The 15,109-nt window shown below is 41.4% G+C and overlaps 1 protein-coding gene across 2 annotated transcripts; it reads right to left on the bottom strand.

The window, feature by feature from the left end:
* Positions 1-3,785: 3,785 nt before the first annotated feature.
* Positions 3,786-15,051, bottom strand: elovl8b (ELOVL fatty acid elongase 8b). Of its 2 annotated transcripts, none has more exons than XM_017722367.2 (8): positions 14,535-14,817; positions 12,657-12,722; positions 11,132-11,319; positions 10,348-10,428; positions 9,474-9,530; positions 9,021-9,135; positions 8,798-8,925; positions 3,786-7,476 (listed from the first exon to the last, which is right to left on the bottom strand). In XM_017722367.2, exons 2-8 carry the CDS (start codon positions 12,712-12,714, stop codon positions 7,309-7,311), a joined length of 795 nt encoding a protein of 264 aa, XP_017577856.1. In that variant the 5' UTR covers positions 12,715-12,722; positions 14,535-14,817; the 3' UTR covers positions 3,786-7,308. The 2 variants fall into 2 exon arrangements, with proteins under 2 accessions (XP_017577856.1, XP_017577858.1); XM_017722369.2 differs by lacking the exon at positions 14,535-14,817 and adding an exon at positions 14,932-15,051 and having other exon boundaries at positions 7,309-7,476.
* Positions 15,052-15,109: the final 58 nt, after the last annotated feature.

Raw genomic sequence — 15,109 nt, 5'->3', positions numbered from 1 at the left:
TTTTACAATAACGTGGTGACACCAAAAACTGTGCGTGTTTTGGTCACTAATAGTATGATTAGAAATGTTCGTACCGTCCCATCCCAACTTTAAAGGGCCCATATCCTACATTATTTTCTGGTATTATATTTTTTTTTGTCATGTCCATTTATACTGTTGGTGTGCTTTTATGTACCAAAAACAGCCATAATTCATTTTTATGTGACCTTTTTTTTCCTGAACCTCTCTTCATCCCTTAGAGTTAAGGGCTGTTTTTGTTTCTGTGCCTTTAAGACTGATATACCGCTGCTGTCAGAAGAAAACCTTGCATCTCCATTCGTCTTCTGTTTTTCAGTTTTTCAAATATTTTGAAAATACCTCTTGCCCTTTACACCGTGTGGAAAGTTCATGACGCATGGACCAAAAGAAACATCCCAAAATGACTCGGAAAGACGTCTGGTTCCATTGACTTCCATTAAAAGTAAAGTCGGTTTTTTCCTTCTCCTGTAAAGTTACCAGTTGTAGATACGCGGTTTTCTTCTGACAACAACGATATGCAGATAATCTCTGCTCTGATTGGCTAGCTCAAAAACAAGTGCACTCCTTATAACTTCAGCGTGAATAGGCCAAGCTAAAGCACTGTAGGGTGAATACACAGATGTATGCTAATGTGTTTGTGACATCACAAAAACAGTTAAGTAAAAATGGGCTGTATTTTTTTTTCCATATCATTTTTTTTTCCATGATATGGGTCCTTTAACTGATAAGTGGTGAGCAGAGAGCCATAAATCTGAGAAATGTTGTGGATGAAATCCACCGCAGTGGGTCTGAAACATGAGAATCCGAGCTCAGCAGTATTAAAGCCCTGGTGCGCCTGTTCTCGCAGATCTCTCTCTCTCTCTCTCTCTCTCTCTCTCTCTCTCTCTCTCCTCTTGGCTGAAGTGTAGAAAGCATATTTAGTGTTGCTGTGTTTTGTCAGTGAACGTTTGCAATGTTTGTATTGCGTTTTGACTCTGTTCTCACCCAGATGATCTGGTCCGACTATTTTATAAAAGGTCAATGGGTATAATTAATATTATTAATAGCCACCAAACTCCTACCAGATGTATAAAATGTACAGTTTGTTTAAATATTAATTATTATGCGTCTCTCTCATGTCTCAGAAAATAAAGTTCTCTTAAGCATTGCAGTTGCATGTCCTTTTGAAGTGCCAGTCAATGTTAAGATCTGAGGTGAACACCTACATACAGACTTCATAACACATGAACAGCTTATATGTGGTTCTACTTACGATCCGCCCCTGTTATGGCGTAAATGCTGCTGTTCTGGCAAAATAAAGGGACGTTTGATTTTAATTAGAACACTATAATCAGTTCTATAGATTCCTACACTCTTAAAAAAAGATGGTCCTTCAAGGGTTCTGTAGTAAAGGAAATGGTTCTATGTGGAAAGAACCCTCTGCATGATTAAAGGGGTTCTTTGCATTGTGAAAAGGTTCTGATGAGGAATGTGCTGTATATGGTTCTATATAGAACATTTCTGAAAAGGGTTCTTCTATTGTAACTGTCATTTTCATACTTTTTGGTGCTACACAGAACCATCTACGACACATGCTCCGTCACTCTGAAGAAACGATGCGTTTAATGATGCAAAGAACCCTTTGAGTGTTCATGGTTCTATAATGAACCATTTTCTTCACTGAAGAACCCTTGGAGAACCATCTTTTTTTAGGAGTCTACTTGAGCTGAAGTGCTACTAAGGCTGATTAGAATCATCTGTTCATCAAATGAATAGAACCATGTTTATTTCTTCATGGATAGAAAACGTTTACAGGAGTAATATTTTGAAATTGACAAAAAAATTAATGTATGAAATCATTTAAATGGATAAAAGTCTCTAATAGAACTTTTATATGATGTTTTTATCTAGGCCGCTGTTCCATTATGTGGGACTAATGCTTTACAACAGTGTTGCACACTTAAAAAAGACGGTTTCTCAAGAGTTCTTTAGGAAAGGCAATGGTTCAATTTATCTGTATAGAACCATCTCATGCTTGAATGGTTCTTTGCACGGTGAAACGGTTCTTCAGATTGATCTGCCATTCTTCAGTAAAGGCATTGGTTCTGTCTAGAACCATGAGAACCTTCTCATGCTTACATGGTACTTTGCATGGCCAAATGGTTCTTCAGACTGATGGAGAATTTGCTGTATATGGTTCTATATAGCACCAAAAGGCGTTCCTTTAATGTTAATTGATGGAGAATTTGTTGTATATGGTTCTATATAGTACCAAAAAGGGTTCTTTTAATGTTAATTGATGGAGAATTTGTTGTATATGGTTCTATATAGCACCAAAAAGGGTTCTTTTAATGTTAATTGATGGAGAATTTGTTGTATATGGTTCTATATAGTACCAAAAAGGGTTCTTTTAATGTTAATTGATGGAGAATTTGTTATATATGGTTCTATATAGCACCAAAAGGCGTTCTTTTAATGTTAATTGATGGAGAATTTGATGTATATGGTTCTATATAGTACCAAAAAGGGTTCTTTTAATGTTAATTGATGGAGAATTTGTTGTATATGGTTCTATATAGTACCAAAAAGGGTTCTTTTAATGTTAATTGATGGAGAATTTGTTATATATGGTTCTATATAGCACCAAAAGGCGTTCTTTTAATGTTAATTGATGGAGAATTTGATGTATATGGTTCTATATAGTACCAAAAAGGGTTCTTTTAATGTTAATTGATGGAGAATTTGTTGTATATGGTTCTATATAGCACCAAAAGGGGTTCTTCTATTGTTACATCACGCTTGTAATCATAGCAGAGCCCTCCCTCAAAGAACCATTTGCATGTTAAGGGTTCTTCGCGTAATGAAAGGGTTCTTCAAATTGATAATGTGCTGTAGATGATATACAAAACTATATAGAACCGTTTTAAAAATTGTTCTATATAGCACCAAAAATGGTGATTCTATTGTTGCATCAAGCTTATCATAGCAAAACCCTTTTTTGGTGCTATACAGAAGCATTTTCAAAAAGGTTCTACATAGAACCATCTACAGCACATTCTCTATCAATCTGAAGAACACTTTCATTATGCAGAGAACCCTTTCATCATGCAAATGGTTTTTAGAGTGAGGGTTCTGCTACAATTACAAGCATGACATAATTAGACAATAGAAGAACCCTTTTTGGTGATATATAGAACCATCTTTAAAAGGGTCCTATACAGAACCACATACAACACATTCTTCAACAATCCGAAGAACCATTTGACCACGCAAAGTGAACCATTTAACCATGAAATGGTCCGATATAGAACTCTATATAGAATGGTTCTAGATAGAGCCACTGCCTTTACTGAAGAACCCTTGAAGAACCATCTTTTTAAGTGTTATACATGAAAAATGTCTGTTATTTTAATTTAAGTCTCTTAATATCAACACAGCATCATTTACTTCATGAAACATCTGGTGGTCATGAGATGTTAATGAGCACTCATGCATGTGCTATGGAGTCTCTATGTAGGGAGCTTTAAAATAAAGCGTTACCGGCTTTGATGACGCAGCTTTAGAAAGTGTGGAACTCATGAATGTGTGTGAATAAACCGAACTGCCTGTCACACATGCAGCAGCAACAGGTTTAAACCCTTCAACGTTACCGCACACGTGAAAATCAGCGGTGGGTCAGCAGTGCCCTCTAGTGGAGAGGAAGATAACAGCCGCACTGAATGTGAACTTTCCCAGGATGATCATGAAATGGAGTGAAACGGCTTACCAAGAATTACCAAGAAGCCCTGCACTGAAGGAACAGTATTTATTGCAAACAGTATAAAACCTCACACTGACCTGTAAACGAGAGAACTAGCACAGCCGTCTGTACGCGGCTGTTTTCTTTAACGCAGCACTAACAGCTGGTTTTTCTGAGGGTTCTCTTCTCAGCTCTCCAGACTCTAAAAGACAAGAGCTGCAAAATCGTGTGCAAGGTCCTACAAAATGCTGTTGACCGCTAAATCGGATTTCCCAGAATCAAATCGAGAACATTGTCCTGTTTTCCAGGCTTTATATTCACTAATAGCTTGGCCAAATATCTAATCCACACATTTCACCCCATCCTAATCTGCCATAACCCAGATGTAGCCCATCAGCCAAGACATGTTTGGTATCAAGCACCTTAAAACTGAATATCCAGTACCTACCTACTAAAATGAACATGCAAGATACTCAAACACACTTGATTCAGCTCATTCTCCCTTAAATGTTATAGGCATATTATTCAGTTACTAGGCCGATGAATTATTCAGAACATATTATGAATTATTCAGTCATTTCTGTGAAATATGCAGTTAGGTGACTATAAATAATTAGAAGTCTACTATAAATTATTCATCATCTACTATAAAAACTAACGCATAAGTTCTGTAGTTATGACAGTGAGGAACTGAAGTGAATTCTAGTCTTTAATTCAACTGCCATTACTTATCACTGTTGTCAGAACAAAACCTCGTATTTCCAGAATGGGAACTTTACAGGAGAAGGAAAAAACCTTAATTACTTTCAATGTAAGTCAATGGAAACAGACGTTTTTCTAAGACATTTTTGGCCGTTTATTTAGGTCCATCCTTCATGAGATTTACACACAATGTAAAGGCCAACCTGCCTCTTCAAACTAGGTCAAAAACTGAAAATCAACAAAAAAAATGGAGATATGAGGTTTTGTTCCAACAACAGCGACATGCATTCACACATTCAAAGTACAATGAAAATCCCCGCTTATGACCACGCTACGCTCGGCAGACTGGACATGAAACAAACATCACCCGCACTGAATCTCTTTATCTATTAATAAACCTGGTCAAATGACTGAGTTTAGGTTTTATAGGTGTGTAATGGACAAAAGACAGACTGACCAGATTCAGACCTACAAATGAAGGTTTGGCTTCCGAGGTAACAAAGCAATAAAAACAGCCATAACAGAAACGTGAGTCGCTCTCAACCTCCTCCCCAAAACTACAGACCGTTAACAGAAGGCTTATTCATTTTTCTAAGGTTCAGCCTGAAATCTCTTCTCTTCCTCTCATTCAGCTGCAAAAGCAGGTTCTGTGAGCCTGACATGAGAACGGTCAAAACAGGGGGTGGTGAAAGCAAAGCTGCACAGCGCCCTCTAGTGACCGTTTATTTATTCAAGCATAAAACCATCCTAAAAAAAGTTTACAAATTGCACCCTGAGGTCTGAAATATGCAATGAACAGTGCAGCTTTGTCTTTGGTTTGCTGTAGCTCTGAGTGACGCCTGAAACCCATAAGGGTCATTTTACAGCAGCGTCCACTTTCGTGTCCTTACAGATATATTACACCTGAATAACACGTTAGGATTACAGTGTATTTATATTTTATAATAAAATAATGTGTTCTTTTAACAGTTAGACCTTCTTGAGCCTCAGTTTAGCAACACTGGTTTATAAATCAGTTATCTAGAACTCCAAGCACCACAGAAGAGCTCGTCCCCACAGTCATGTGTGAAGGCTGAGGCCGTATTTTGAGCCAAAAAACATTTTTCTACAATTTTAACTACAATAATCCACACAGGACTCTGAAATATATCAATTAAGTGGCGTAAAGAACACAAATGCCAAATAAATGTTATAAAATATAGAATAAAAGTTCCCCAGGAGTCGTGTCACTGGTGTTTACCTCTTATTTTTTAAATAAAAGTCACGCCGATGGCGTCACCCAACTTCCTTAGACCTGTTTTCTGAGGATCTATGGAGAAAAGCTCATGGTGAGTCTGCTGCGTCTCTCAGTTCTCAGAGATCTTCTCATTCAGCTCAGGATCTCATATGAAGCCTTTATCCGGAGTCACTGGTGTGACCGACTTTATTCTGAGGAATCTGTGAAAAATAGAACTCAAATGGATGAAATTCCACAATTTAGTGGATGTTCTACGATTGACGGCGTTTGGTTTGATGCTCTGTAGCTGTTATTTTGTAAAATGCATTTTTTCATTAAAAATGTGAGCTTTATTATGTGCAACACCGATGAGGATCGGTAACACCAGTGACACCTAGGAGTAGATAGAAAAGTGGACGTTGCTGTAGAATGACCCACACGCAAGTGGGGCAGGAATGCAAGACTGAATGAGCTCCGTTTAGCTGATATGAGCTCATGCTTGGTATCTATTTTGTAGCCCATGTGTATGTCTGCCAGATTTAATTTCAGAGGCTGTATTGGTCAGGCTGGGGGTCCAGATAAATGGATAAGTGTTTGCCATGACCCTGAGGGAGAAGCGGCTTAGAAAATGTGTGTGTGTGTGTGTGTGTGTGTGTCAGTGCCATAAAGACAGATTTATATTCATGCCGTGAGACCACAGCAAATGGAACAACCCTGAATCTCATGTGAATCATCAGATGGTTAAAGTGAGTGCTCACAGTGGGAATCCTTCAGTCAGTAAGCTTGTGGCACGTACACTGTAAAAATGTTCTAACTTAAAGCTGCACTTTGTGTGTTATGGGGATTTGGAGACCCCTCTGGCGGAAAGGCGTAATTGCACTCAATGTGTGGAAGAACACTTTGTGGCATGGGTTGTGCTTCGACCAGAGCCGGTTTATGGGGAGCCTGGCCACTTCCTATTCTCCCCGTTATATCATAAACAGCAGGGGGCGCCCACGAGGGAGTCCGCAATGAATGGGAGTGAATGGAGCTCAATGGCTAAAAACGCGCTCACTGACGTCATGGACACACATGAGGCGCTGTTTTACGATCCTATAACTCGAGTTTAAAAGCTCTTTAAATATAACAGCGGTGTTAAAGTGTTTCATGCCGCTCTGTGTTCAGGACATGAGTGCGTTCTTTTACAGTAAAAATGTTTCAGCGTTTATAAACTGTGATTTTGCTCAAACGCTCCATATCAACCCGCTCATTTTGGACTCGCTCGGGAGCGCCCTCTAGCGTTCGAGAAACCTGGAAGAGACTGCAGAGCGGGAATTCTCCTCTCTACAAGTTCTCTGGCTCAGCCCCCTTCCCCGAGTGGATGAAACTGATGATTGACAGAGAATCCCAAAAAAACTCAGTCTAAACTTAGTGAAGGAGCGTCTTCCAAGGATGTGAGTGAATTACCTACTATAGTCATCACATCTTCATCAGCATGATGTTGATTTTACATTTGAGACCTGAACAGCAAGCCGGACCTTCTTTCTGGGTCTGTGTGTGGTGGTGGGGCTGTGATTTTTCACTCAACTATTGCTTTAACTGTGGCACCTCTGATGCAACTCTTTGGATGTTTGCTCAAGTACGCAGCGGTCAGTTCAGGACGAGTCCCGCTCTGTTAGGAGCGCTTGCTCTTCCTGCGGATGTAGCTCTGGTAGTAGAAGTTGCTGAAGAGCAGGATGAGGCTGACGCAGTAGGCAAACACCACCGCGTTCATGGAGTCGGGGAAGTCGCACTCTGTGAACAGGTTGTAGCCGGTGTGCGTGGTCAGGAGGACGAACTGAAGCTGAAAGAAGACGGACGAGGCACCTTTAGAAAGAGAAGCTGAAGAAAAGGTGTGCAGCCATTCCGCTGTGATGAAATGACCCTTTTCCCACTTTGTGTTTCATGGTAAGGATTTAACAAGAAGGAGGCACATCAACATAATCTGTAAATCTACTGTAGATATAATCCCACGACCAGCTGTTTAGCCCTTAGAGCCTTTTTGTTATCATTCTGCTATTCTTTACATAAATATTTAGGTACACTTACACCATGAACTGCATAGTCTCCTGCATAATATTATATACATTATATTAATAAATCATTTACATTTACAGGCTCAAGCCTGCAATTCTAAATTATTCTGTTTCTTAACCCCTGTGTGGTGTTCAGGTCTGTGGGACCCATTTTCAGCGTTTACCAAAAGAAAAACTGATGTGGTTTATTATTATTTCAAACTCAGATTCTGGTTCTTTGTTCATTTTCTGTGAACTTATAAAATAACCCATAAAATAACCCCCCCCCCTTTTTCTATTACACATGTGGTGTTGGGCTGAACCCACTCCTTCACTCTGTTCTCCTCCTACATGGCCTGCTGTGTGTGTGTGTGTGTGTGTGTGTGTGTGTGTGTGTGTGTGTGGGGACAACATGGACAGGCTGCTGACTGGCTACAGCTGCTAAAGGAGCACCCTATGCTGGAAACTCGTGATATTTTAAACATCTGGGATTTCACATGAATTATTAAACAACCAATCGAGGCGGGTCCAGCAGACCACTGAGTAACAAACACATCAACTCCACACACGGGTCAATATCAAAAAATGACTACATGTCAAAAATGTAAAACGTCTGCCAAACACGACGACACACAACAGTATATTTTGAGTCAAATTCAAATCATAATAAAATATCTACTCATTCTACAAACATAAAAGTGGTGTAGCTTAAGAGTTCAACAGTCGCATTTAAGCTTGCAGCATGTTTGTAAATGTCATTAATTCGGACTCGGAACCCAAAGATAACTCTACTTCATGCTCTGCATAACAATGCTGTGCCCCCCGCCCCCCCCCCCCCCCACCAAATATATCTACTTTTCTTCGATTTTCATTTTTCTACATCATTTGAAAACGACAGCTGCCCTTAACGTTATGTGAACATTTCACAATGAATGGATGAACAGAATCTAAAATGACTTTGGGGAAAAAAAGTTTTTTTATATGAACATAAATGAACAGAAAGAACGTTTTTGCCCTCTTTTCTTTGGACAGCGATGATGAGCAGCAACTCCGTTCCCAAAGCTGAGGAAGCTCACGGAGGAATGAGAGCATTAATCTGTGAGTGCTTACCAGCTGCAGGGAGGTGAGGTAGCGCTTCCACCACAGATACTTCTGCACATGAGGCCCCAGGGCCGCCAGCCCATAATACGAATACATCACGATGTGAACGAAGGTGTTCAGCAGGCCGATGAAGAACGCTGCACACACGGAAGGGGGTCACATACCGATCACAGGTCATTCAGACACAAGAGCAGACAAAATTCAACACAAGCAAGAAAATGAGAACTCATACACTGGCCCCCCGCTACGTATTTGACTCCAGCCCACCAGTTGAAGATCATAGTGCCGTGGTGGTACACGTGCAGGAAGGTCAGCTGGTTGTTCTTTTTCCGCAAAATGAAAAAGACCTTATGAGCAGAAAAAAGGAAAAACTGTTTATCATAGTATAGTTTATAAATACTTTATAATACAGTGACAATATAATACAGTTCATGGAGCATCAGTGAAAGAGCAGCTACTGAAAATAACACAGCAAGACAAATGCGTGCGTCTGCGTGTCTGTCCGTCTGTCCTGTGATGGACTGGTGGCCTGTCCAGGGTGTTTCCTGCCTTCTGGCCAACGCGTGTTGGGATAGGCTCCCGTCCCCAGGAGGATAAGTGGTTTAGATGATGAATGACGTGAAGACGGTTGTATATTTGCCGTATTTCACCCTCGCACATGTTCTCATGTGGTTTAATTACTTACTGTGTCACTGAGCTCGATGACCTTGGAGAAGAAGAACCACCAGCACACACTGGCCATCTGAGAGAGAAAACAGACACACCTGAAAAGAACACATCTGCCGAACTGACCCGTTTAGCGCTGCACTCTTGTTGTGAGAGGAGAGTTCAGCCCAAACCGATTCTGGAGAAATCATTTTCAGTAAAGATCAAAGCAGGACAATAACACCACACCTTTCCACATGATTCAGGTCCATAATTAAAAATGAACTTCCAGCCAAACCGCCAATAAGTACAAGTGTCAGAAAAAAAAGCAGGAATCATATTTAATGACACTAAAGCCTCCAAGACTTTAGATAGTATCAGATCCATCAGTACTTAACTTGTCCACTATTCTTCCTTTCTTTCAATCTTGAAACCGCTGTGTCCTCCCAGCAACAGCTGCTCCCAAACGGGGCACTGACACCATGTTCCCTTCAAAGAGACACTAACATCCACACAGACACTGTAATTAGGATGGCTGCAGAAAATGCAACCAACTTGTGAGACTGAACTTTGGAGGTGAGGACTTCTTTGAAAATGTCAAATACATATGTTAATATTTGTGTACATCAATACTTTTGGTCAGTTTGCTCTTTACTGTACGTTGTGCTGCTGTACCTTCTCGCTGGGAAAGATAACCTTGTACTTAATGGCCGTTTTGACTGGAAATAAACATATTCAAAAGGGCGGTCCCTCTACTGTGTATTGACGGTACAGTATTTGAAAGCACCCTGCGATGGACTGGTGACCTGTCCAGGGTGTACCATGCGTTCCACCCAACGTCTGCTGGGATAGACTCCAGCTCTCCCCAGGACCCAGAAGGAGAAGTGCCTTAGAAGATAGTTTGTGGTCATTACCCTCAAAGCCAGCGGGCTGGTGCTGTAGTCAACGGGCTGACAGAGGTAGCTGTAGTTTGACAGCCAGGATGTCACTAAAAACTGAACAACAAAAGAGGAACAAGTTTTAAATGATAAAGAAAAGTCTAAGAAGTCAAATCACAGGTTAGCGATTACATCTGAAGCATTTCAGATCGTGTAGCGCTCAACTGATCATCTTCATGAAAGACATCAATTCTAAAGGTAAACAACACGTTATCTGTCCAAATGTATCCAGACGGTCCTTATAATGACTGAATTCAGCTACTTAAGCGTGCACCCATTGCTCAACTGTGCACACAGATCGTATGATCTCCATAGAAAAGCACTAATAGAATGGGACACTCTGGAGCAGCAACACATGAGCCTGAGGTCACCATGCCCAATGCCAAGCGTCAACCAGAGGGGTATAAAGCCCCCCAGAATTGGGCTGTGGAGCAGTGGAACTGTGTTCTCTGGAGTGATACCTCTGTACCTCCAATACCAACATCAGTACCTGACCTCACTAATGCTCAATCAAATCCTCACAGCAATGTTCCAACATCTAGTATAAAGCCTTCCTAGTACAGTAGAGGCTGTTACTGCAGCACAAACTCACTATTAATACCCTTCATTACAGAAGAGACACTGGAAGAGCTGGTGTCTGCAAACTTTTGGACATTTAGTGTAATAATGAGAGTAGAAGAGGATGGTGAAATAGACAGATTAGCCTCATAGCACTCCTACAGATCAGAATAAGCCAATAAGAGAACAGAGAACTCTTCACCTCATGGAACATGTAGACAGATAAGCAAACCATGGCAAAGTTATAAACTATCAGGATGAGTCTGAGGTCCACCGGTTCCCTGTTCTTCATGAGTTTAGGGCCGATCCAAATGACACCAAGATAGCAGAGAAAAATACAAAGTACAGGTACAGGGGAGTACACGAGGAGCCAGGGGTCAGTCCGCTTATCTGGAGAGATCAACAGAGAAAGGAGAGTGAATCAGAGAACAGAGAACTTCAATTCAGCACTTATTCAACTGAAGAGGTGAGCAATATGATGATATGTTATCATTAACGTGATAAATAATGTCACAACAGTTTTATGAGTTTATCTTCGGTGTCATCACAGAACACTTCTGGAACGCTGAACAACTGAACGTACCGGCTGATTCTAAAAGATTGATTCGATTTCAAAGTGATTTATTTCTCTTGTAAATCGCTACAGATCAAGGCAGTGAACTGTAAACGGTTTCAATGAGCATAAAGTTTATTATGGACTTTTAATAAGGTCTCAGTCTGAACCTCCTCCAGCTGTACGGACATCATCAGCACCACAGTCAAACTCATCCCAGACTGGATTGAGCGTGTCGGGTGTCTCTGCTCTCACGGCTCTTTCAGTGGGATTTCGGAGATCATCCAGTGCTGTGGAACCAGCACCGAACGCTCTGAGCTGCTGGAGCTTCACTGACGAAAATCCCGCTGCACAGTTCTGACGGATTCACTCTTATTGACGTGGAGAACGCGGAACACTTTCTGCTCAGGGGTCTCATCTCCTCTCAGACTGAAGGGGGAGCCGAAGGAAGCATCTTCAGTGGACCATCCAAATAAAGTGTTACCAAGTGTTCTTTCCAAAGATATCTGGTGCGTTTTAGACCGTTAATGCTGGCTGGAGCAGTTTCTTTGCAGACTTCTGCTGGCTTACGTCCAAAATGTCTTTGTGCACTCCTGGTTCATGAGCTCACTCTGAAGAGCTAACCTCGACGCTTTACAGAACCCTTAGGTTCTGTGTTCTTCTCCAGGCTCTCTCCAGAACCCAGTCTAATGTTGCTAAAAGTGTATTTTATCATTTTGTTCAACATTTTATGAAGCAAAGTGTTTACCAATGTCGTGGGCTGGAGGTTAGGGAACCAGCCCTGTGACCGGAAGGTCGCCGGTTCGATCCCCTCGGCTGACGGCCCATGACTGAGGTGTCCTTGAGCAAGACACCTAACCCCCAACTGCCCCCCGGGTGCCGTGGATAGGGCTGCCCACCGCTCCAGGCAAGTGTGCTCACTGACCCCTAGTGTGTGTGTGTGTTCACTGGGTTAAATGCAGAGGTCTAATTCCACAGTGTGCAAACACAGCTGATGGTTCTGAATCCAAATACTTGGTTAAAGAGTGCAAATACTTTTTGGGTCACTGCAGATTGCACACTGACCTGACACTGGACTGGGTCTGATGTTCTACAGCTGTAATGAACAGTAAAGTGCAAAAGAAAAGAAAAAATGTCAGTCATTTTGACGTGAACATGAGTGACCGGTCCGTACCTCCATTGTCCAGAATCCAGTGGTGCAGGGACTCAATTCTCTGCCAAGCTGAAGCCATTGAGGAGACTGGAACGGAACAAACAGCCTGTAATTTAGACCTAATGATCAAGAGCCGACTATTCACACCAGCTTATGTAGAACAGACCAGGTGAAAGGAGTTCGCACGGGTTGCTGTGGATCCTGTGACTGTATTAAAGCTGCTTTCGCAAACTTCTGTTCTGAAGCCAAAACAGCTTATGGTGGTCATTTAACACCTCACACCTAAAAAAGACGGTTCTTCAAGGGTTCTTTGGTAAATACAAACATTCTGTATAGAACAATGAACACTCCATGGACAACTCGCATGCTTAAATGGTTCTCTGCATGGTGAAATTGTTCTTCATGCTGATGGAGAATGTGTTAGATAAGTTTCCGTGTAGCACCAAAAAGGTGCACTCGTAAAAAAACATTCTTCAAGCGTTCTTTAGTAAAGGAAGTGGTTGCATATAGAACCATGAACACCTAAAGAGCCTTCTTCATGCTTAAATGGTTCTTTGCATGGAGAAAATGTTCTTCACGCTGATGGGGGATGCATTATATATGGTTCTCTACAGCACCAAAGAGAGTTCTGCACTCTTAAAAATGATGGTCCTTCAAGGACTTTAGTAAATACAATGGTTCTGTATAGAACCATGAACACTCAAGGGACAATTTACATGCTTAAATGGTTCTCTGCTTAGTGAAATGGTTCTTCAAGTTGATGGAAAATGTGCTGTATATGGTTCAATATAGCACTAGAAAACCTTCGCCAAGTGTTCTTTAGTAAAGGCAAAGGTTCTATGTAGAACCACAAATAGAAAGAACCATCTTCACGCATAGACAGTTCTTTGCATGGTGAAATGGTTCTTCAGATCAATAGGGAATGTGTTATATAAGGTTCTGTATAGCAGCAAAAAGGGTTCTGCGTTCTTAAAAAGGGTGGTTCTTCAAGGGTTTTTTAGTAAAGGCTATGGCTGTATATAGAACCATGAACACCCAAAGAACCATCTTCATGCTTAAATTGTTCTTTGCATACTGGAGTGGTTTTTCACTCTGATGAAGAATGTGTTGTATGTGGTTCTCTACAGCACCAAAAAGCGTTCTACACTCTTAAAAAATATAGTTTTTTACTAAAGACAGTGGTTCTGTATAGAACCACGAACACTCAAGGGACCATTTCTCAAGCTTAAATAATTCTTTATATAATGAAAGTGTTCTTCAGATTGATGGACAGTATGTTGCATATGGTTCTATACAAGGGTTCTGCTTGTTGCAAGCTTGACATCTTAACTGTAGCAGAACCATTTTGGTGCTATACAGAACCTTATACAACACATTCTCTATTGATCTGAAGAACCATTTCACCATGCAAAGAACCATTTATGCATGAAGATGGTTCTTTGTGTTTGTGGTTCTATACAGAACCTTTGCCTTTACTAAAGAACCCCTGAGGAACCATCCTTTTTAGGAGTGCAGAACCCTTTTTGGTGCTATACAGAACCTTATACAACACATTCTCCATCAATCTGAAGAACCACTTATGCATGAAGATGGTTCTTTGTGTTTGTGGTTCTATACAGAACCTTTGAAGAACCATCCTTTAAGGTTGTTGACTGAGAGAATAACCAAGGCTCGGTTATGTAAATGACCCGTGCGCGCGCGCGAACAGCCTCCATAGGCAGAATAAGGGCTTATAGAAATAAACCGGATTTCTTCTTAAATTCGGTGTAAACGCATAAAAACCAGCTGAATTCGGTTCAGTACGGCAAACCGAGCAGTCCGAACAGCTCGGAACTAAATCAGAATGAATGCTTTAATGAATTAATGAAGGTTTCAACGTTGCATAAGCTAAAAACTCACCAGAGCAAACTCCACTGTTCTGTCCTCCTGTCGCTCCTCCAGCCTCGCTGCGCGAAGACTTTGGACTAAATGTTGGCAACAACTCCGACCGGCTTGAACCTTATCTGCCCTAGACGAGCGCCCCTCACACAAATCTCGCAGGACTGCTCCCACACTACGGCTTGACTGACTGGCTTCAAATCTTACTTCATGTTATGGGAACTCGACCCCAGACTTACGCTCATCCTCGCGCTGCTCAAGCAGCGAAATATCAGCGACAAATTCAGTTTAAAGCGACGCAAAACAAAGACTCTTATTTTGGAATCGCAAACAAAAGCCCTTTTATTCTCTATATTCGCCATGACTCCGCGGTCAACAAGTGTGTCACGCGCCTCCAATGTACACAAACAACACATACCAGTTCTCTGGACGTCCGGACCGGGGATATGGAGAGCCTGGCCGCTTCTTATCTCCCCTATTATATCAAAAGCAGGACTGCGGAACAGCAGGGGGCGCCCGCGAGCGAGTCCTCAATGAATGGGAGTGAATGGCGCCTGTAAATTTAATTTATTCCACAGCAGACGGGTTTCGGGCAG

This window comes from Pygocentrus nattereri, chromosome 28, assembly GCF_015220715.1.
Source record: "Pygocentrus nattereri isolate fPygNat1 chromosome 28, fPygNat1.pri, whole genome shotgun sequence".
In the NCBI taxonomy this organism is placed as follows: domain Eukaryota; kingdom Metazoa; phylum Chordata; class Actinopteri; order Characiformes; family Serrasalmidae; genus Pygocentrus; species Pygocentrus nattereri.
Note: the sequence above shows the minus strand (reverse complement) of the source record. Positions and strands in the feature narration are given on the sequence as shown.

Bases quoted from the DNA above. Each gene is read 5' to 3' on its own strand.
- elovl8b (XM_017722369.2), bottom strand. From the start codon at position 12,714: ATGGCTTCAGCTTGGCAGAGAATTGAGTCCCTGCACCACTGGATTCTG. The intron at 11,320-12,656 runs GTACGGACCGGT...TGATCTCTCCAG, and splicing joins CTGGATTCTGGACAATGGAG to ATAAGCGGACTGACCCCTGG. The intron at 7,477-8,797 runs GTAAGCACTCAC...GTCTTCTTTCAG, and splicing joins ACCTCACCTCCCTGCAGCTG to CTTCAGTTCGTCCTCCTGAC.